Consider the following 21,866-nt stretch of genomic DNA (forward strand, 5'->3'; position numbering starts at 1 on the left):
AAAAACAAAGAATAATTCAAAAAGGCGAGACAGGTTTTTATCATACTGGTTTTTTACATAACAAAACTGAGTGCTGGCTATTTAAGGCTCCCTGCTACAACATTTGCAACTGAGGAGCACAGCTGTGTCAGATTCAATTATTAATGAAGTTATGGCTTTTTATTCACCATTTGTCCCTTGTGTCACCAAACCCAGTGAATCATGAGAGAATGGGAGCATCTATCAGCACAGTTACTCACATGACATCTTGTTCCAGTTAAACTGCAGTGTAAAAATAATTTTAATAACCACGTGGTCATTTCCACGATTCATCGTTTGAAATTTGACAGTTTTAGGGTTAAATAAACAGTTGTTACCTCAGTGTTTCTTCAATGAATGATCCAGATGCAAGAGAGTAATGCAACAGTGAGACTAGTGATACTTCATTTTCTTCTTCCTTGATAAAAAAAAACAAACAGAACAGTTTGTAAAAAATGAAATTAGAAAACAACTCCACTGGTGCATTTTGGTCACTTCTACGTGCTAAACGTAGACTGACTAGTGGCTAGGCAGACCATCTGTGCAGGCTTAGCTGCCTGTAGCTTCATTCAACCAAGTTGTCATGATGTAAAAAACAGGAAATCCATGTTGTTAGCCTTGTAGTTATGCCACATAAATGTAAATGCATCGTAAATAGTCTATTCTGTGTTACTTATTGTCAGCAGGTTGCTAACTAGTGAACCCAAACAAGCTGAACTGATCGCGTTAGATATATATGGATTTAATTTAATTTGATTTAGATATGGCTGTGATTGGCGGTTCTATAATTACTCTCACAAAGTAGGCGATACACTAACTATATTAAGTGAATAGCAAACTGGTTTGGCGGTTTTATATTGATAGCTGTTTTTGACATCACGTTGTGAACTGGGCTTTTGGAAATTGCAGTTTAATTTTTCTGTAGTTTAACTAGGTAAATTAATCTGGTTAGATTTTCTGTCATTTAGCCTTCCTTCACTGACATCAATGGGACAATGATAACAGAAACGTATACCTGAGTTTAGGAGAAGACCCATACCTGGGCGTTCATGAAGGAGGGTTTACTGCAGGTCTGTTGTGCTACTGGATGCTGCATTAGTTGAAGGAAGCTGTTCGTAATAAACTGACAGCTGAGTTTGGTTGGCAGGAAGTCCACTTCTAAGTAAAGGTGATGCAGTGCATGTAAATTGATATTGAAATTACAAGAATCATCACAAAATAATCCCACAAATGCACTAAATGTCACAGAATGATGATACAATAAAAAGGACTTTTTAAGGGGGGGGGCTGCTCCTTTAAATCTCCCCTTATATGTACTAAAAACCTCCCAGGCCATTTTCTAAATTGTTCTGTCTCCCACAGCAGGAGGTGAGACTGTGTTGTGTTGCTTGTTTGTCGGCATGTTTGCCGTCTGTGACTGAAATCTGATGATCGGTCTGTGGGCCACAGCTGTTGGCCTACCTTCCTGCCACAGCTGCGCTGCGTATATCATCAAGGGCTATTAGCCGGCAGCGGATTAGCCCTGAACCAGACTCTGCGCTGGCACCCTGATCCCCCAGCTCTTCCTCAGATTTAGGCGAGGAAGAGTGGGCCAGTGTTCACATCTGTCCTGTGCTGCCTTCTTCACACAGATTTGTGGTGTTAAAGTGTGCCTCCATCAACAGCGAGTTCAATCTGGTATATACTGATATTGGTACCTTCAGGTAACCTTTGTACGTATCAATTTTATTAGTCATGCTAACTGTGTGATTTTAAGGACGATAATGTTCGGTTAATCATTCAATCCAGAATGTGAAATACCTCAACAACTACTGAATATGGAATTTTACAAAGATTTCCAGAGGATAAATCTTAATTAATTTAATCGACTGACTTGAACATCTATGGGATCGACTTATTACAAGCATTCACATAAACCCTCTAGGACATGAATCCCTTACCAAATCCATTTAAGTATTTTTTTTTAAAAAGTGTGGTGTTTATATTTACGTAGTACCTTACCAGAAGAGATTTTGACTCTTTTATGTGATAAATCTCAATATGCTGTGAGCAGGTTAGCATATTGATGTTAGCACTGAGCTAAAAGCAGTAAGTGCTCACTCACAGAGGAGCTAGTGGGGCTGTGGACTCTACTTCTCAACAACAACTGCGATTTAAATTTAATGTGATGTCAAAACATCAATAATCACAACCAAAATATTGTTTATTGAGTCCAAGAAAAAAGGGATTTGTCTTTGATCGCCCTAGTCTTTAGTTTAGATGCTACATAATAGAGGTCCTTCATCCACCTTTTGCGGCTGTTTGCTTTTCTTCCTCTACGATTATATCAGCACGGCGGTAACATTGTTGTCCTGAAGGACGACCCTGCGAGAGCAAGAGGCAGTGTTGTCCTGTGACGGCTGACTGCCTTGTTGTGTCCTGAGGGGTAAACAGTGCATCTCTGAGGTTTGGCCCTTTGACTGTGACTCCGTGTCTCTGTGTGTACTGACAACCAATGAAGCCTTTCAGTGTTCAATTTGAATGCTACTTCTCCCAGAACACCTGAATGCCTGCTGAGATTATTAAAGCCAACAGGAAAGGCACTGACAGTCTTTCAAGACAAGTTGTTTACATCTTTTCCAGTTGCCTTTCAACACAGCAGCCATCAATGCTACTGACTCTTTGCTCTGTAAATGGGGAAATCCAAGTGGAAATGGGTATTAACATATTTTCACAAGTGCTTAGAGTTTTTGTTGGACGCCGCAGTAAGGGCTTATTTCTGTTCCTCTTTGTGTCCAGTTGCTCAAATGTCTGAACATCCAAATGGCCTGTGAGAGTGGATACACCTGTGGTTTTGGAATAGCTGGTCTCTCGCCCAGTGGAGTCCCATAAAGTGTGAAATTCGAGACTTGTCTGCAGAAAAACTACAAGGAATGCTGTAAAGCGCTCTGCAGAGTCCTCATCTGTGACTTTGGCCAAGGACTTGTGACCCAACAGTGTGCAGGAACGTTACTCAGAGGCTAGAAAAATAATGTTACTCATTCCTTGGCAGTGTCCCCAAAAGATTTGCAATGTGGGCGGCTGGTTGGTAGGAAGGTGAGCTGGCAAGCTTATCAGCTGATCAGTGATAAGTGAAAGATTAGAGATGAAAGCTTGCAGTAGTTTATTTTTAGTTTTTCTTTGACTGAGTGGATGGATCTGTTAAAAAGTCCTGGTCTTTTGCCAACAGTGTAGTATTACTGTGTTACTTACACAAAGTATTTAAAGTTTATGTAGTCAGAGTTTGTCTAATTGTTTATCTGTATTGCAGATTTACTGTTAAAAATTGCTTGTGACTGTTTAAACGTACATTTAAGTTTTAAGTCTGAATTTTTATTGTTTTCTAGGTTGAATTATTAATCATTTGGTGTATAAAATCTCTAAAATTAGAAAATGCCCTCATCAATTTCCCTAACAATTCTCCGAGGCCCATATTGGACTCTCCTGTTTTGTCTGACCAAGAATCCTGAAACCCAAGGATAATTAGTTCAAACAACCCATATTATGCATAATGTTGGGTTCATATTTTTATTCTGGGGCTGAAATTGTTTTGGACAATTTACAGTTCCAAAAACTGCCCATTTTTCTTATAACCAGTCTTTATGCAGTACCTCCTTTGACTCTCTGTTCGAAACGGTTCATTTTAGCTCCTGCTCCTTGCTCCTGGGCCGAGCTATGGCCGAAACACACAGTCACTGAGCACCACCCTGTTCTGCAACCAGCTCCGGAAGCTACACACACAATCATACCTTTACAGTTTCACATTGTTTTACTTCTTTTCCATTTAAAGTGTAATGTGACAGCGGACATAACAACCATCCCACCACTAAGATGAAAAAATTGTTTCCGTGTGACAAATTGAGCACTCTCTAAACACACAAACTACAGCCAGTCCCGAGCAGAGAGGTGGAAAAACTTCACCTGAGTGAGTGACTGACTAAGGTCGTGTATTATCATTGACATCCCCAGTTGCAATGGAAATATAGATGTTTAAAACTGTGTAATGTTAATGTGCTAGTTCACTCCCAGGAGTCTTCTACTGAGGAAGATAGATACGATATATGATAAAAAGCTCCAGAACAGCTGCTATGGTGTCAATTAGCTCAATATCTCAGTAAAGAGTGTTGTTCTTTGTGAGTCATAAGTTTGAATGATACAGTCAGTTGAATGCTAAAGATTACTCTGTCATGTCACCATGGCTTTTTATCTTGAGCACCATCATCAGCTCTTTTGTTCAGGTGGAGTAGTTTCTCATTTTTGAGGTTTGTGGGTGAAGAAACCCACAAAGGGTAAGTGTATCTGTGTTTCCTAATATACTACACAGCTCATTAGGTAAGTATTTCAAACAACTGGCTAATATTTAGATTATCTATTCCAGCCATTTTTTAAACACTGAGCATTTTTAGGTTCCAGCTTCTCAAATGTGAGGATTTTTCTGCATTTGTGATATTTTGATGAGATTCACCTGAAAATCTTAGGTACAAACTGTTGGCTGGACAAAACAAGCTAAATAAACATGTCTCCTTGGTTATTTGTCACTATTTTTAGGCATTTGTAGACCCGTAAATTAATCAGTGTTGAAAATGATTGCCTGTTGCAGCCATGTTTGTCATTATGGTGGACTAAATTATTAATTTAAACCATAATGAGAAGAACAGTTATGTATGTTGTAATGGCCACAAATAGAAAGTCATTTTGTGAAGTTTGAGGTTCAGATTTCCCTGGAAACGAACAACCTCTCTGCTCTTCTCCTGCTGTTTGTTTTTGCACTGAAAGAGGATGCTAGCTGTCATTTTTTAACCATTAGCTGTGAGTTCCTCCCACTATTCTCCTGGCTGTTAATAGCAGCGCCTCAGAATAATCTAACAGCTGCTTCACATGAATAATGGCTTCCTGACTGGTAAACATATATTAACACAGATAAAGGTATTCTGCTTGCTCGATGTTAGAAGAGCGCCGTCTAATGCTGCAGTGTGTGGGTGTGATTGTGAAAACATTGCTCGTGGTGGGCTGAGTGAGAGCAAGCCGCCAAGTGATGTGTGAATGTAGCGCTGCTGCATGCATGGCCTGACTTTTTGCCGGCTGCACGCATGCGTGTCAGTTTTTGTGCTCTGTCTCTGGGGATCTGCTGCAAAGAATTGGCATCCTTGCAGCTTAGAAACTTGGCTTCATCCCTTATCATGTGGCCTCTCCAAGCTCACCACGGAGAAGCACACATTTCTGTCTCTGGGAGGGCAGAGCAGGATGCTAATAGCAGTGATACATAATGGAGTAATCTCTGACTTGTATTGACTTCTCTTAGTGGCCATAAAATCAGCAGGCCAAGATCTGTACAATAGATAAAAGCTTACAAGCTAGTAAGAGAGGTTATTTAACATAAACTGCCAGTGAAGTAGACATTTTAAAGGAGAGAAATAATTTTGCATGTTTTAGCCAGAAAACAACATATTATAACTCTACAGAGAATTGAATGAAGCATCCCAAAGGTTTTTAGCAGCTGCTGCTTTCAGTTTATGTCAGAAGAAAAATGGCTCCGCTTCAAGAGTCTAATATTTTTCTTAAGAGTAAACTCTGAGTTCACTTTCTTCTTTGTTAACATCACATGTCAGTGCAGTTGAGAAAAGGGTGTGATGAAATTTCATTGTGGTTTGTAGTTCCTTGTGGGACATTGACGTGCTAATGAGAGGTTGGCACATACAGAAATTGTGAATAGTCAGCAGAAAGCCAATGCATCAGTGACTTTTGCTGCTGGAAATCTAATAAGGAAGAAAGAAAAGGCTGTGCATTAGCATAATAATGATTAACCATATCACTATCTTTATTTCTGGTCACTTTTAAAGTAAAATGTGGTAAATCAGTGCCTGGGCTCTCTGTGGGTCTGGAGGAATGACGTATGGGATCTGATATCACGATATATGTTTTAATACAGCTTAAACCGTCATTTCACATGAATCATTAGCTTACCTTTTGTCTTTTCATGTTGCCCCCCCCCCCCCCCCCCGTTAACTTCACAAAAACCTTAATAAACTTAATAACACGGATTCCTATTTCATAAACTTGATCCATCTTTAGACTTTTGTCACTTTCAACGTCTTGTACAGCTTTCAATTTTTAAATCTGACAGAGTAAAAAATATCACAGAGCACCTTTTTTTTTGCTGATCTTTAGTGTTGCAGGTTAAAAAAACTATTACATAAATATAAAAAAACAGCAGCTCACATCATCTGTTGCTAACTAATAATCCATGATTTAAATTGTTGAAAGCCCCAAATGAAATGTGTCCTTTCTGCAACTTGGTGGGGAAACAGGCTTTAATACAACACTGTTATCCTGGGCCAAACATTATATAAGGGGCAAGAGGTATCACTCTGTAAAACAATCAGAGTGGACTGAGTGGCTCTGTAGTTCCAAAAACTGTCATATACCATAAACGATTTGAGACCATCAGCTTTGCATTATTTTACTATTTCTTGGCTGGAAATACTGACATCTTGGAGTTGCTGCTGGCTGCTTGGCAAGTATATATTCACGAATGCCAAACATTTTCTGTTGAGCAAAGCCGCTGCTAATCTAGAGCTTTTATTCAAATATAGTTTATTCTCATTTGGTTATTAGCACACAATCTTCAATGCTTCCGTTTATGATTACTGAATTTTTATGCCTCATAGCACAAGCGCTTGCTCACACCTAAAACATGAAACAGATGTGAGTGGTGTGAGAGAGATACTGTCAGTTTGACTTACTGAAATGTTTTAGTTTTAGTTTCAAAGCTGATTTAAATCTTCTACATCAACACTTAATAAAGATTGCTAATTTCTGCCTCTTATTGCCACTGCAAGAGCATTTAACTTTATCTGCTAATCAATCTCTCTGTTACCTAAAGTACATGAATAAAAGGGAGTATTTTGAGTATGTGAGTATTTTATATTCAATAGACATGGTAGCATATTATTCTCTGAATGCAGTTAAGGGGCTGAGACATACAAAACCACTGGTCGTGCATGGATTACTCTCGCTAAGATGACACAGGTCAGGGTGCCTCTGGGCTAGAGTTTTAATATGTCTTCTTTAACAATCAGAGATCTCAGTAAAAGAGATGCAAAACCATTCCAAAGAAACAAAACAGATCAATATGAGATGCAAAATAACCACAAGCAATAAAAATGACAATAGTGCCCCTGCCTATTTTGTCTCAACCCACCCATGACAATGATCTGCTCTGTAGTACTGTTATGTTATCGCAAACATAGCAATGTCATTGTCATTTTTACCTTTTAGCCTCTGTAGCTAAAATAAAGATTGCAACACTGGCTTCTTGTGATATCCTCCTGCATGAGGGATTAGTAAAAAATGAGAGTAGATGCAGGGACTTGTTAGATGTTTTTATTACAAAAACACACATTTTGGACTCAAATGAGCTTTAAACTGCAAAAATATCACTATGCGGCCAAGTTGTTGCTCCTGATCAAGACAGCTGTAGACTGCACCAAATACCTGACAGCTAATTCGGTACAGTCCATTCGGTAAAATGCTATTTCATGTGGAACAAAGATGCTAAGTCACTTCCGCTGCCATTAAGATATAGTGAATCAGACATGTGGTTGTGCTGATACACCTCTTAACCAAAACCAAAACCACTGGCAGCTGATCCCTCTCTTTCAGTACCATATGTGAGAGAGAACTAGGCTATCTGACCTCAGCTGTTTCTGGAAATGTTACATCCACTCATTTTCCCATTCCACTTGGAGAAGTGAAGGCCTCTCCGGCTGCAGGCCCAGAGAAAGGGATGTGCATTTGTTTCCTGCCAATGAAAACGGCTCCCCACCCTTCCTGCTTGAGTCATGCCACATAGACTCAACAGACAGACAAGATGACTTGACTGACAGACTTGTCTTTTCTATGACTATACAAACAGATGTAGCTTTATTACTGTATTAAATGTGAATATATACACGTTTTAGTAATTTGTATAGCTGCTTTTGTTTACTTGTGACCCAGAAAGGAAATGAGAAGGCATTTATGCACAATGAAGCAGAAATAAAACAAAAATGATCTGGTCTGTCTCCCCCTAAAATGCCACTGCAGATGTTTTTAAGTCTCATGCCTTGGGGAAGTCCTTATATTTCTTTTCTTGTCTTATAATTGTTCTCTTTCCTTTTTTCTTCTTATAGAAAATATTTTACTTATTAGCAGTTTTGAGATGTTTAGTGTCTGCTCTCTGCTGGGTCAAAAGTGAAATATGTCACAGCTGAGTTGCAAAGAACTGCTGACAAACAGAGAGCTGGCTGGTTAGTCAGAGCAGCTTCCCGCAATCTCCATGGCGAAAAATGTTTAGCCAATGCGTGAGATGACCAGATCACGTCTCCTTGGTAACTGCACAGTCGTCCTCCAGTGCGAAGCCAAATGGCGGGCAGCAGGAGAAGAAGAGACTGGAATGATGAGTTCAAGGAGGAAATGAGAAATACGACTTAACATGCCATGAAAGTGACAGAGCAGGAATCTCAAGAGACAGCCAGTTATTCTTCAGCTGTCAGGGGAGAGCAGTTGGTGTCATTAGACAGAGCACTGCAGACCTAGGACAGGGCACTGTCAAGCCTGGACGCTTCCTGCTTCCTGTCAAAGGACGGCTGCAGGGGAAACACCAGGGCTGCTGAGGGAGGATAAGGCCTCGGGCAGGAAGCGTGAAGCTGAGACAGCCTCCAGTCAGTCATGCCCAGTCACATCAGCCACCAGTTTCCCCCTAGGGTTTAGGTTGTTTGGGAACCAGGAAGTCAGCACTATTAACCCCACTGGTCACATGGATCACACTTTTGGTTCTTTGAATAATAATTATTCATTTTTCATTTGTATTTTACTCTAAAAGAGCAGATCAAAACACAAAGATATTCCTATACTGATGAATTAAAACAGAGAAAATTCACAGATCCTCAAACTGGAAAAACCTCGAAGCTCCAAAATCTTGCCAGTTTTTTTGGATGTTAGTTTTCTGTTGCTTGACTGACAGATTAATCAACCAACTGTTTCAGGGCACTGGCTTATAACAAATCTACTTGCACCACTAGGTGGTTTCTTTTCTTTAATATTAAACCAGGTTTCTCACATTTCCTGTTGCTGGAAACTGGTGACAGGTTTGACAGAAAGTGATATTGCTTTACTCCCAACTTTTTCTCCACTCATTTTAACCTTACTTTTTTTTAAGTTTGTCTGCCAGTAGATATTTCCGCTGCTGAACCACAGTTGATCAAAAACCATCTCACGATATTACAGAATTTGATACCAGCTAGTACTAGGACCAGAATAACTAGTATTGATACTGATACCTCTTTATATGTATCTATAGATGGTGGTTTTCTGCATTAATCTGTCATAAAATTTGATCTGATCTTCATCTAAGTCAAGAGTATTAACCTTTGCTCCACAGAAGAAAAAGATGCTTATGTGTGCCGTGCCTTGCCAAAAAAAGCTTTTAGAGGATCCACGATCAAGAATTGTTGAGTTACATGTCAAAGACTTCAGAAATCACCAGTCTACAGTTCGGCAAACAATCTACTAATGGAGACACTTTGGGGCTGTGGCTACTCCACCAAGAAGTGGGCGGCCAGTAATAATGACCTCAAGGGCACAACAAATACTCATTAATGAGGTAAAGAAACAACCCTGAGTGACATCCAAAGATTTGAAGGCATCATTGGAACTGGCTAACATCCCTGTTTATGAGTCAGCAGTTTGTAAAACATTGAACTAACAGGATGTCTATAGCAGGCTGGCTTACTAAAAAGAACATTACTGAACACTTTAAGTTGGCATAAGAGCACATTGACACTTCACAGCAGTATTGGCAAATAAACAGGATAAAATACCAGAAAGGTTTTACCCAGATTGGTTTTAGTTTATTTTTATTAGACGTTTCAAGGACAGTCAATTATTTTCTTTGTGCTCATGCTGGTTACAGGACCTATAACTGGTAACTGAGCCAGCGTGCACAACCAATAACCTTCACCTCCATTAGCTCGGCCCTTGACCTCTTTGGCTCCATCTCTGACCAGACGTCCACTTAAAAGCATTCTGACACCAACATGTTGACTTTCACAGCACAAATGGCCCTTCAGCATAGATATATCTTAGAGGAATGACACAGCCTTGAAATGCACCTTAATCTTTGCAACATTTTTTCAGCTGCACCAAATAAATCACTCAAATGCTTCGCATCACTTAATGTTTGGTCGGAAAGACGGGCGAAGGCAGATGTTTTGACATTGTCGCACTTTCTAATCTTCCCGAGCTGAATGGGAACTGACCACTGGGTGCTGGCAGATAAAAACAATCCCTATATTCAATAGTTTTTGGCTTTTTGGAGTTGGATGCATTCTTGCCTGTTGCGAAGATTTACAAAGACAAGTCAAGACAGCAGTATTTCATTTTTTCCCCTGAAAAGCTGAGAGAAAACACATCTAACCAACCGTCGCTCTAAGTTGCATCAATCTCGTTTACCGTGGAGATAGCTTTAGCCAATGAGAAGATATTTGTTGTTCGTCTTCTGTAATAATTTAGTGGGATTTTAAATGAATGTCTGAATCTAAACTAATCAGTATAATGCATTACTAAATAAGATTTATTTGAATTAGTAATGTATGTAAATCAAAAATAAAAGAACAGCTAAGAAGCAAATCTGTTAAAGCTTGTGCACGTTATGGCTGAATATTTAATTAAGAGCACAGACAGAGTGGATTATGGTTGACCCTCGGGTGGTGGTGCCAGCTGCTCTCAACATGAGCACCACAAAGGTCAATCTGTCTGCTCAGGCTCTGTTGTGCTCTTCATCCTAATCAGCACACAGCACTACAACCTCTGAATAATCTGATTTACGTTGGAGGCTGCAGACAAACATGAGCTGAATGACGATTGTGGGTTTTGCTGTGTTGCTGAGAGGCGTCTCGAGAGGAAATATTTTGTTAGTAAATCTGTTAACTGTTGTTGAGATCTTATCTGCGACTCTGCTCTTCTGATTTGTCTTCTGACACAATAACATTTTGGTTCCATTTGAGAAGTTGAGGAAGCAGGGAATAGCTTCCTTTTTTGTTGGAAAAGGATTGAGATGACTCATCAGTTACCATCAGTATGTTAGCCTAGTAAAATAGCAAGAAATAGTATGTGAAGCCTTTGGAATTTCATGGTTTTCTACATTAATTTGTCATAAAATGTGATTTTTATCGAGGTCAAGAGTATTAACAAATATAATGTGCCTGAAGTAATAATACAAAAAATATCTGATCTTTCATGTCTTTATTGAGAACAACCATAGAAACCTCACTATCACTATGAGTATGGTTTTTATGGTTATTTATATTAAGTTATTAATTAAAGTAGGTTTTTATACAGGGGCTGTGTGATACAGCCAAAATGTTACAACCTGGTGACAATACATGAGTGTTTGCACCAACTCACTTACCCCCATGTCCTGCTTGTAAAAATCATGTTCATGTCTGCAGAGGTAAACTGCAAGACCAACAGTAACACCCTCCGTCTTTCTGATTGTTTGCCATATGGTGGGCTGCAGGCAAAAGCCTCTTCTTCGTCTTTGGTTTGTTTTAAGCAGGCACTCACCTGTTGCACAGGTTAGCGGTGTCTGTTTCTGTTCAGGGTAAGAGTCCTCTTCCTGTGAAGAATTTTGTCATGTTCACTCTCCTGCATGTTTGTTTGTGTTTGCACCTGCCTGCATTCGTGCCATGTAGAAGAATGTAAAGCGTCGTCAATGCAAATAAATAAATAAACAGTATAGCATATTTTGAAATTATAGGCATTTTCATATTTTCATACAATATATATTGCCATATTATACAACCCTACTTTATTCAATGAAAAATCTGAATTTATTAAGTCTGACATGCATAGCATCAAATACACCAGCACCGAGGCAGCTCAAGGCCTGGTCTAGAGTAACTCCTTACTTTCCAAACAGTTCTTCACATTTTGACAGCCATCGAACCTCTTGGCCAGAAACTCTGGTTCTACAATGGGGCCCAATTCTTGCTGGTCTAGAACCAAGAAATACTTACATTAAGAGGTGGGAGCTGGATGATCATGACCAGCAAGATCAACTAAAGCTTTGTTGTGAAGTTTAAAATGGGTTGTTTCATTTACCAACACCAGCAGAGTTGATGCTAAGTAGCTAGCTAAAGGCTAAAGCTTATGAAACATTAATATCTTATGTTCGGTGTTAACAAGAATCAAAATGTGTTACTGTAGGCTTCTAAAGTAAGGAGCAGAACTCGTAAAGACACGTTGCAGTGGTTGTTAATGTGCTTGGTGATACATACCGGGGTCCTGTTCAATGACATGGCTTCTGTGCTGGTTTTTAGAAGCTTTGTAAGTTGAACCAACTTCGAAGCAGAACTGTGTTGATCAAACGTTCTCCTGCTTTTTTGTGTTTGCTCCTTTGATTTGTGCTTATGGTAATAGAGACATTTAGTGCAGTTTGAGCATGTCTCACTGCAGTTTGGGTCTTGTTAACTGTACAGAGGATATGTTTTTATACTGTTTTATTATAATAATTATCAAGGCATCAAAAACTGAGACCATATTGGGCACGGTAAAGTTACTATTAAGTGTTTGAAGTAATGAGGCTGTGTGGGGCCTGCTGCCATAAATGTTGCAGAGCCCCGTAAAACTGTCCAGTGGAGGCCAAAAAGGACTTAATTGTGTTGTGAAATGTATTTAGCACACTGTGTTGTGTTTGTGTTTGTGTTTGTTTTTGTTCTTAACCAGCTGATCCTGATGTTGTTGTCTATTATGAGCAAACTCAGCAGAGTTATAGTTTCACTTCCTGTGGTTAAAATGGGTTTGATATGAAATGAATTATTAAGAAAACCACCAAAACTGGCTCAAAATTAAAATAAATTCTCAGAGACCAGCAACAAAGCTGCACAAGGCTTTCTTGCAGTAAATGTAATGAAAGTACGTATTGACAGTATGTGTTTAGTATAACAGGTGATTTTCATATTGTTACTGTGCTGTGTGTTGAGAAATGTCTTCAGCTTGTTTAGCTCACTGTAGGAATAAATGTACTGCCCTGCCAGAAATATCATGTACTTTGTTGAAATGCTTATTTTATTTGCTCGATTTACGCTACAATTAACATTTTGAACAGAGAGAGATGGTGGTCAATTAGAATGGGGATGGGAATTGACAGCAGCATAATCTACACTGATCAATGAGTAAAACCCATTGATCAGTGTTCAATTGATACATCGGATGTTGGATCATGACACAGTTTTCATTTATCGTCGGCTCCAAAATTGTTTCAAACTCTGACTTTACAAAATTGATAAAAACCTAGTGGAGTCGATTTCGATCTCCTTTATGGTTTATTTCATCAGAACATGTTGGAGATGGTTCCATGTATTAAAGAGTCACAGGCCTTTACTTTCTACTAAGTATAAGAAAGTATATACTTTCTTATAAGTATAGGAGAGTATATAAGTAAGAGCAAAAGAAAGATCACAGCTTTGCTAAAGATTACTACAATTGACAAAAAGTAAACGCAAGTCATCTTTAGAAGAGATGTAGAGATAAGATGAAAACATGAGTGGGACATGATGATAAATAAAGAAATAAAGAAAAGGCCATAAAATCTAAAAGGGTGTGAAAAAATTTTCAAAAATGAACAGGTGCGTATTATAATGGGATGTGTTTGAATGTGGTGTCACTGTAAATGTGGAAGAGTTGAGCTGTGATTTCTTGTATGTGGACGATGTTTATGATGAATTGTGTGTAAAGCAGTTGTTGATCTGAAGGTTAAATCAGTTTAAGGGTCTTAAATAGCTTTGTAGGATTTTCTCTAAAAATAGACATGCATTATTGTTAAATGAGAAACCACTACAACTAGAGCATCTGTGAAGTGTTTTTCTCTATATGCTGGTCATTATTTTAACTCCCTGGTGCTTTGGTTGCTGAACTCTGCACATTAATCTCTGAAAGTGAGACAACTCACAGTAACAGCAGGTCAACGGCAGTGTTTATTTTTCATTGTGGATGATTATGATAATAATTTGCCTAACTCTGTTAAAAATGGATATACTGACTATTTATTTTGCCTGTTGGAGAACACACAGGTCTTTGGTTCCGCAGTCGCTAGTGTTGAAATAATGATTTATGCCACATTCAGGTCAAGCATTGCATCGTGAGCACTCTGTCTACATTAGCTTTATGGAGTATGCATGCCTTGAAATAGGAAACAGATATTGTTTTTCTTGTGTCCTTAATTCTTCAGGTTTGCGTCACCAATAAAACATAAATTTAAATCACCTTTTTTCCATTTTATATGAATGTTTCCACGATATTCTTCTTCTTCTTCTTTTTTTCTTATTTTTGTTTTTTAAGTGTGCTGTCCTCCTCTTTTCTCAGGCATTGGACCAGGATCGAACCTCCCTGCAGAAAGTGAAGAAATCAGTGAAGGCCATCTACAATTCAGGACAAGGTGAGACTGTCTGTTTCTATATTTATCAGGCCTCATTGTGCTTTAGCCGATGGTTGAGTACGCGTTCACATCTCTTTCCAAACACAATGCCCAAAGGAAAGCCTGGGATTTCTTAAATATCCTCAATAAAAAATGTGGATTGCTTTTTTTGTCTGGAATGATGCCTTTTGTTGGGCAGATGGTGTTTTGTGTGTGTATCCAGGCTGTCCCAGAAACCAACACCTGAGTTTGTTTTGCTTGTTGCTGTGGCATGGATCTGCAGTAATTTTCCACTGAATACTTTTGAGAGCGGCCTCCTCCCTGTAAATTGACAGTTTCAGATGTTTGTCCAACAAAAAAGGGTTTTGTTCTCCACAGAAAGCACAGTTTCCTTGATCCTCACGGTGACACTTTATTCACTATAAGATGAGTGAACTTCTAATTACTGTGGTTAGTTAGTTTCACTGGATTATTCAGTATCTGGTCACAGCAAGTCAAATACTTTGTGTGATCTAAAAATAGAAAAGAGAATGAGATGTTTATGCATCTTGGTATACAAACCAAATGAATAGTTACTGCAGCCAGGAGTTGAAAAACACACACACACAGCCGTCCAGATAGTACACAAATTATTTTCATATTTTATTTGCTTAGTTATTAAGTGGCCATATTATGCTTAATTTAGGGTTTATACTTTATTCTTGGGCTTCATTGATACAGGATTAAGTGATTTTCAAACATCTTATAATACAAACAGTGCAAACTAGCATAGTAGTAATAGTGCAAACATCGTATAATGCCTATTTATGCAACAGCTCCTCTGGCCAATAGTTGCGTTTTAAGCTAAGCTTAGTGAAGTTGTCATAATAATTCATATTTCTGATCTGCACATACTGTACAATGCAACAGCAGGACACAGTGAAAAGTTGCTGCATTTGCAAAAATGTAAAATTACCTAAAATAACAACCTTATCTAGATTACTTGATTTTGGGATACAAAAATAGCTGTTAACCCCTAAGCACACTGTTTTTCTGTGACAGCCTTATAATAAAAGTCATCAGGGGTTTTTATAGTTAGACTAATATCAGTAAGATCAAACAGTAACACTGGATGCCTGACACATCTTCATGTGAATGTTTTGTACCAAGGTAGGTAGGTAATTTAAAATGCAAGGACTATATCTTAAATTCCTCCCTCAATGTTCTTAAGACCATAAATTCTCAGAAAAAAAATACTAAGAAAAATATACAGTAGAATATGGACAATGACATGTTGTCACTGTCCATGTTTGGACTGCATGTGAGTTTCCAGTGTGAATAAAGTTCAAAGTTGCTGCTCCCCTAAATAAACTCTCAGTCTAAACGTATCTCCCCCTTCAGCCTCTCTGACTTCATGATGTTGCATGGATGCTGCGGGTTCACTGACAGCTCGGTCAGTGTTTCAAAGACCTGCAGACCCACACAGCTTGTTATGCTGACATTTACTGTAGAGTGTCAAGAAAAAGCACAAGCTGTTTAGAATTAACAAGTGTGCTGCAGCCATAAAATAACACAAAATGACTCTGGTCCTAGTCCAAATCATAATTCTCCCTCCTTGGGACCAGGTTTTCTTGTTGAAATGGCTCGGTGTCATCCATACATTAGCTACTGTATACCTGCTCATCTTTGAGCATTGCAGTGGCTGCAGCCAGTTCCAGCTGACCCTGCGCAAGATGCAGGGTAAACCCAGTCACAGTTTTAACACAGAGAGACAATCAATCACAGTCACAGTCAGAGCTGTGGGCAACTCAAGTCCTCAGTTAAAGTAGGCTATATGTTGTTGAACTGGGAAGGAAACCCCAGGTCTATCAGTCCATAAAACCTTGTCCTGGAGCAAAATCAAGCGGCTATTTTTTGATTGTAAAGAGGTCCAAGCAAATGTAAAATGTTAGCAGCAAAATCAAAACGTTCAGAAAAACGATTTATACATAAATGTGGATACCCCAAAGAATTCCCCTACTTTTTTTGTCACTGTGTATAAATCTGACTAGTATGAAACAAGAGTCTTTTTACCTGTGATCAAAAATTTTGTTTACTGCTGAAAGAACTTTCCACTGGATATCTCTTGGGTATTTGTACCACAGCTGTGTTATTTAGAGCATTTTAGAAGATTCACAAACCTTTTTTTGTCTCTGTTGCTGTTGAGAATAAAGAGTGTAATATATTTCTCACTATACTGTTTTTTACTTTCCTTAATCTTAAACTGTTGTTGTGAGAAGGACTTTCATACTTTTTATTTCAATAATAATCTTTTTAGCTTAAAACGCTTGTCAGCGTATTGGTATTTTTTAAACTCATTCTGTTAAAACTGTGCCAACTGTGAAATTGTACATAAAATACTAATGCTGGCTTTATTTAGATTACATTTTTGTTATGTGCAAAACAAAAGCTTTATACACAGCCATGCCATCTTTATGGACATGCATTGGTGACTTATTGGTAGTCCCTTTCACTACTTTAAGACCTGCACAGACTTCAGGGGTGGAAGATTGATCAATGGTTTAACTTTTATCCTCTCTGTTTCCAACGTAGACCATGTGCAAAATGAAGAAAACTATGCCCAAGCTCTGGACAAATTCGGCAGCAACTTCATCAGCCGAGACAACCCTGACCTGGGAACAGCCTTTGTAAAGTTCTCCTCCCTCACCAAGGAGCTGTCTGCCCTACTGAAGAACCTGGTGAGTCAACACTCATGCTATCATTGAAAGGAATAGTTAAGAGAGCCTGCCCTTCAGAGTCCTCCAGTCTTTGAGAGAGGAAAATGAACCATGGAGAGCTTTTCTTTCTTGTCTTTAAGTGTGCTCGAGGATTTGGCCTGAGGCTTAAGGTTAGGATAAGGTTATATTAAGTCAAGGATCTAAAGGAGAAGGTTCATGAATCTCTACAAAACTATAAAACCAACACAATCAAGACCATCAACACAGTTGGGCAGTATAGCTGCCTACAGACATATACACCTCAGAGCTTTGTATTTTTTCAAGTTGAAACTCTTATCTGTCTGCCATTGATTTCCCCTGATGCTTCAGTTGAATACTGCGTCTGTTTGAATCCTCTATGAGTGATTGTTGTTGGAAGAAGGGCCAGTCCCTGCACTCTCCCGCTCTTCCTGTGTGGCTGACAGAGAGATTAGACTCCATAAATACACTTGGCAGCGCCAGGAGCAACTTTGTATGGGTGTGTGTGTCCATTCAGAAACCTCAGATCCCACACCTGTCTGTACTACCTGCACATCGTGCAATCTAGCCATTCTTCCTGTCATATCTGTCTCTTGACTCATTCCCATTTTGAGTTTTTATTGAGTTGTTGGACTTCAATAACTTTGCCCCGAGGGCTGCTGGTATGTGTGTGCACTACAAATGAGTATTGATGAATAGTGCTTGTCCTGGATGTCCTACATGTGTTATTGGCCTTTATTAACAAATTTAACCACCAGGTTGTTGTCAGCAACTCAATGTTTGTTTCCTTTCGGAGAATTGTAAAAGAGACATCAACAGCTTCTGGGATGGGCTGTTAGAGAACACCGGCAACCGGCCAGTGGAACACTGATTCTGATGTTGGCCATATGCAAGACAGGCACTTCAGAAGCACATTAGCAACCATTAATCGTTGTTTACTTCCTTGACCTTGGCTGTGTGCTTGTGTGGACTTGGCTAACAACAACAGGGACTTAAATGCTTAGTACTGTTGTAAATGACCTTGCTGATCCTAATGGTTTGAGCTGCTGAGCGTAGCCGTGGCAACCCGAGCTGTTGGCAACGTCTAGCATTTGCTAATTCTTCAATAGACTAATTTTGCACTTTGCAGTTTTTGGCAGGGCTTCTGCTGTTATGTTTGCTCATACCTTCAGTCAGCACGAGCAGTAATGTAGATTCATTACACTGTAGGTATAAAGGATGTATTGTCAACAAATGCCATAGAAAGACCAAAGCAAACTAGTTGCTAGATCTTATCTCTTTAAATCTGTAGTCATCCATATAATAATTCATCAAATGACTGAATTGATTATCACCTGTCTCTGCAGGTGTCCTCATTTATGTAGTGCTTATACAGTATTTACAGTGCTTACATTTTTAGATGTTGTTGTGTTAATCTTATTTCAAAATAGAAATTCTGTAAAAATTCTGAAGTGCAAAGAAGTTTTTTTGAAATCTTTGCAAATTTATTAAAAAGAAAAAACCCAAAAAAATCACATGTACTTGTACAAATTTCCCTGTTTTCACATTTTCATGCAATTCACAAACAATTTAATTAATTTCACTCAACATTTAAATGAATCAGATGATTTTTAAAGAATGATCTACATGTGTGCATCCTATTATTAACAATTGTCAGCCCTCTGCATCAATGTCCTGTTATGGCTGCTAATTCAAGTTAATCATTTTACAAGGCTAATTGATGATGAGAAACCTCTTTTGCAAATGTGTTGCTGAGCTGAGAGCAGTTGTACTAATGGAGCTCGCAAGGGAGCATGTTGTTCTTTAGGTAAGTTTAGTATCTGAACATCAGCAGTTGTTTGTTTACAGGTTACAAGAGGTACCAATAGTAAGAAAGAAAGAACTTTCATTAGGGCCCCTTCAGTGTATTGTTGTTTTTAGATAGGAAGGCTACTCAATGCGAGAAATTGCTAGGAAAAGAAAGAAGGTCTACAGATGAGTCCACGTTTGATGTCTTCGGATCAAACAGAATACCTTCAGTCAAGCATGGTGGAGGCAGCGTGATGGTCTGGGTGCTATGGAGGTGGTAACATAGGAGACATACAGGAGGATGTGGAAGTAAGTGGAACGGACCTTGAGGAAGGAAAGCTATCAAAATTGACAGCTAGAATGCCTAAGGTCTGCCAGGCTGTAATGCTGTAATGTAGTGGTTTTGCTTGACAATAAAACGTATATGCCTTTTCACCTTGTGATATGTTACTTGTGTTTTATTTTAACAGTTGCCAAATTTTAACACCCTGTTGTTTCTTTCAGCTTCAGAGCCTTAGCCACAATGTGATCTTCACCCTGGACTCGCTACTGAAGGGTGATTTGAAAGGCGTGAAAGGGGTAAGATTAATTGTCAAACTGTTTCTCTTCCTGCTATTTTTTTTCCCTTGCTTGACTTTTCTCTGCACCTCCACGACATATCGCAGCTGTGGAGCAGGGGAAATAAATGCCTCATCAGCACAATTCTGTAGTCACTTCTGTACATGCGAGTAAGAATAAGTTACAGGAGAGATGGGGGAATCAGGAGTATTTTCTCTGTTAAAATGATCACACTGTAAATCTTGCAGACATAAACACTGTCGTGGTGTTGTGCTTAAAGAGAGTGATGCTTAGCTGTGTCATGAACCTTATGTGTTCAGGGGGGATAGAGGGGCGTGATCACTTGCTCGGCATCCAGGGCATAAATCGTAAGCGGAGTAAGGCATTTGTTGGGTCCCTGGTAGTGATCCAACTCTGCAAATAACTCCGTCCCCACGGTGACCTCTGTAATTTGCTGATGCTTGTCCTCCTGTGTGTTTACAGGACATAAAGAAGCCCTTTGACAAAGCATGGAAAGACTACGAGGCCAAGTTGTAAGTGGATAATTAAAGTGTTACACTGCACACTTCCTAGCACCATCTAGCCCATTATAGTGCACTGAATAATAGATCAAACACTGGATCATCCAGGAGTGTTAATGAATGGCACACAGAGCACACTGTAAAACATAAACATTAAATACGAACCTGAAGAAGCATAGTGTGATTTGTCCTCTCCTCTGTTTTAGTACAAAGATAGAGAAGGAAAAGCGAGAGCACGCCAAGCAGCACGGGATGATCCGCACTGAGATCACCGGGGCTGAAATCGCTGAAGAGATGGAGAAGGAGCGGCGTCTTTTCCAACTCCAGATGTGTGAAGTAGGTGCTCAGTGTGATTAAATGTGTTGGAAGCATTTACATTAAGACAATGTATTGCAGCAACGCAGGTGGCTGAAAGCAAATGGAACGGAAGAGCAGAAGTGCTTCATCACACGGCAAATGTGACATACACTTTGTAACTAGACATGTCAGCTGAGTGACAGTGCTCGATCTCATCCATCATATTGTTAATTTACTGTGCAGCGTTTCATCTGTGCAGCAAGCTGCAAGGGTACGAAAATAAAGCAGCTTCTGTTTTTATATGTAGAGAAAAGCCATACTGAGGTGGGAGAGCAGACAGCACTCAAATACCAGTGTGAATTTAGTTTAGAAATCACCAGCTTTATGCTGATTAGATATATTTAGGTACAGCATCTGAGCAACCATCAGTTAGCCAGATCAGGTGCTGTAATGAACACGGCCTGTCTGGCTGTCCCTGCATTAATCACTAAACTTCTGTGTCATTGTAAGTCACTCTGGACTATAAATACATTCACATTTAGGTTGTTGTTTTAGACCAGCGCTGTATTAGAAAATGCAGGCTGCTCCTTTATTTCAAATACTTTGCTGGCCTACTCACAAGCATAACACAGGGTTGTGGTGCTCTGGTGGTCTATGGGTTTTAGGTGCAGAGACAGACTCTGGTTTCAACTTCTAAAGAGTGAAGAGAGAATTTGTTGCTTTATTTGTCATATACACTGAAATGTTATCAGTTTCCAGCTCTTGGTCAAAAGTTCAAAAGTTATTTACAGACAAAATAAAATAAAAAATAAAATAATAAAAAATGCACACATACATAAAAAAGACCAACTGATTTATTAATGATTCTGAGAAACCCTTAGTTAGTAGTTTATTGCACGATATTCCCACTTTCTCTCTCGCTCTCTTTCTCCCTTCCTTTCCATTTTCATCCCTCTAACATTTATCTAATGTAAAATTAAAATGCTATCCGTGAATCTTGCTCAGTATAATGCAAATTCATCAGACCGAGCACCTATACAGTGTGTGCAAATGCACATTGTTCAGCGTTCTGGCCTCTGATGGACTGAATGCTCACCTAGGATTAAAAAACTTACTAATTTAATTAAAATTACTGTTTAAGTGTGAGTTTTCTACCAGATGATTTAAATAATTCATATAATATCTGTAAGACTTGTGCAGACCCATGTGTAGGGAATTCATTTTTTCTCCAACAGATACAACTGAGGCCACAGTACATTGATTCATAAGATTATAATTTGTGTGGCTGGACCCAATCTGGGTGATGCAGTGACTGTATGTCAGTGGTTACAGATTAGAGAATACAACAGTTAGTACGAGTCTCAGAACTCGTGATCAGTGTAAGTCAGATATTTTTGCAGTCAACCACTAATGAACACTTTTCCTTTATTTAGAGTGTTTCTCTAAACGTGTTTGCTTTTAAGCATGTTGTGACCCTGTCTGAATTCTCTTCGATAT

The 21,866-nt window shown here is 39.0% G+C and overlaps 1 protein-coding gene across 6 annotated transcripts in view; it reads left to right on the forward strand.

Moving 5' to 3' along the window:
• asap1b (ArfGAP with SH3 domain, ankyrin repeat and PH domain 1b) overlaps positions 1-21,866 on the forward strand; it is a 52,141-nt gene that overhangs the window by 5,842 nt on the left and 24,433 nt on the right. For all 6 annotated transcript variants that reach the window (XM_026362380.1, XM_026362377.1, XM_026362375.1 and 3 more), the window contains exons 2-6: positions 14,440-14,512; positions 17,063-17,208; positions 19,498-19,572; positions 20,035-20,084; positions 20,279-20,408. In XM_026362380.1, the coding sequence (XP_026218165.1) occupies positions 14,440-14,512; positions 17,063-17,208; positions 19,498-19,572; positions 20,035-20,084; positions 20,279-20,408 (474 nt within the window). The remainder of the gene's footprint in view (positions 1-14,439; positions 14,513-17,062; positions 17,209-19,497; positions 19,573-20,034; positions 20,085-20,278; positions 20,409-21,866) is intronic.

The sequence above is a fragment of the Anabas testudineus genome, chromosome 2 (genome assembly GCF_900324465.2).
Source record: "Anabas testudineus chromosome 2, fAnaTes1.2, whole genome shotgun sequence".
Taxonomy (NCBI): domain Eukaryota; kingdom Metazoa; phylum Chordata; class Actinopteri; order Anabantiformes; family Anabantidae; genus Anabas; species Anabas testudineus.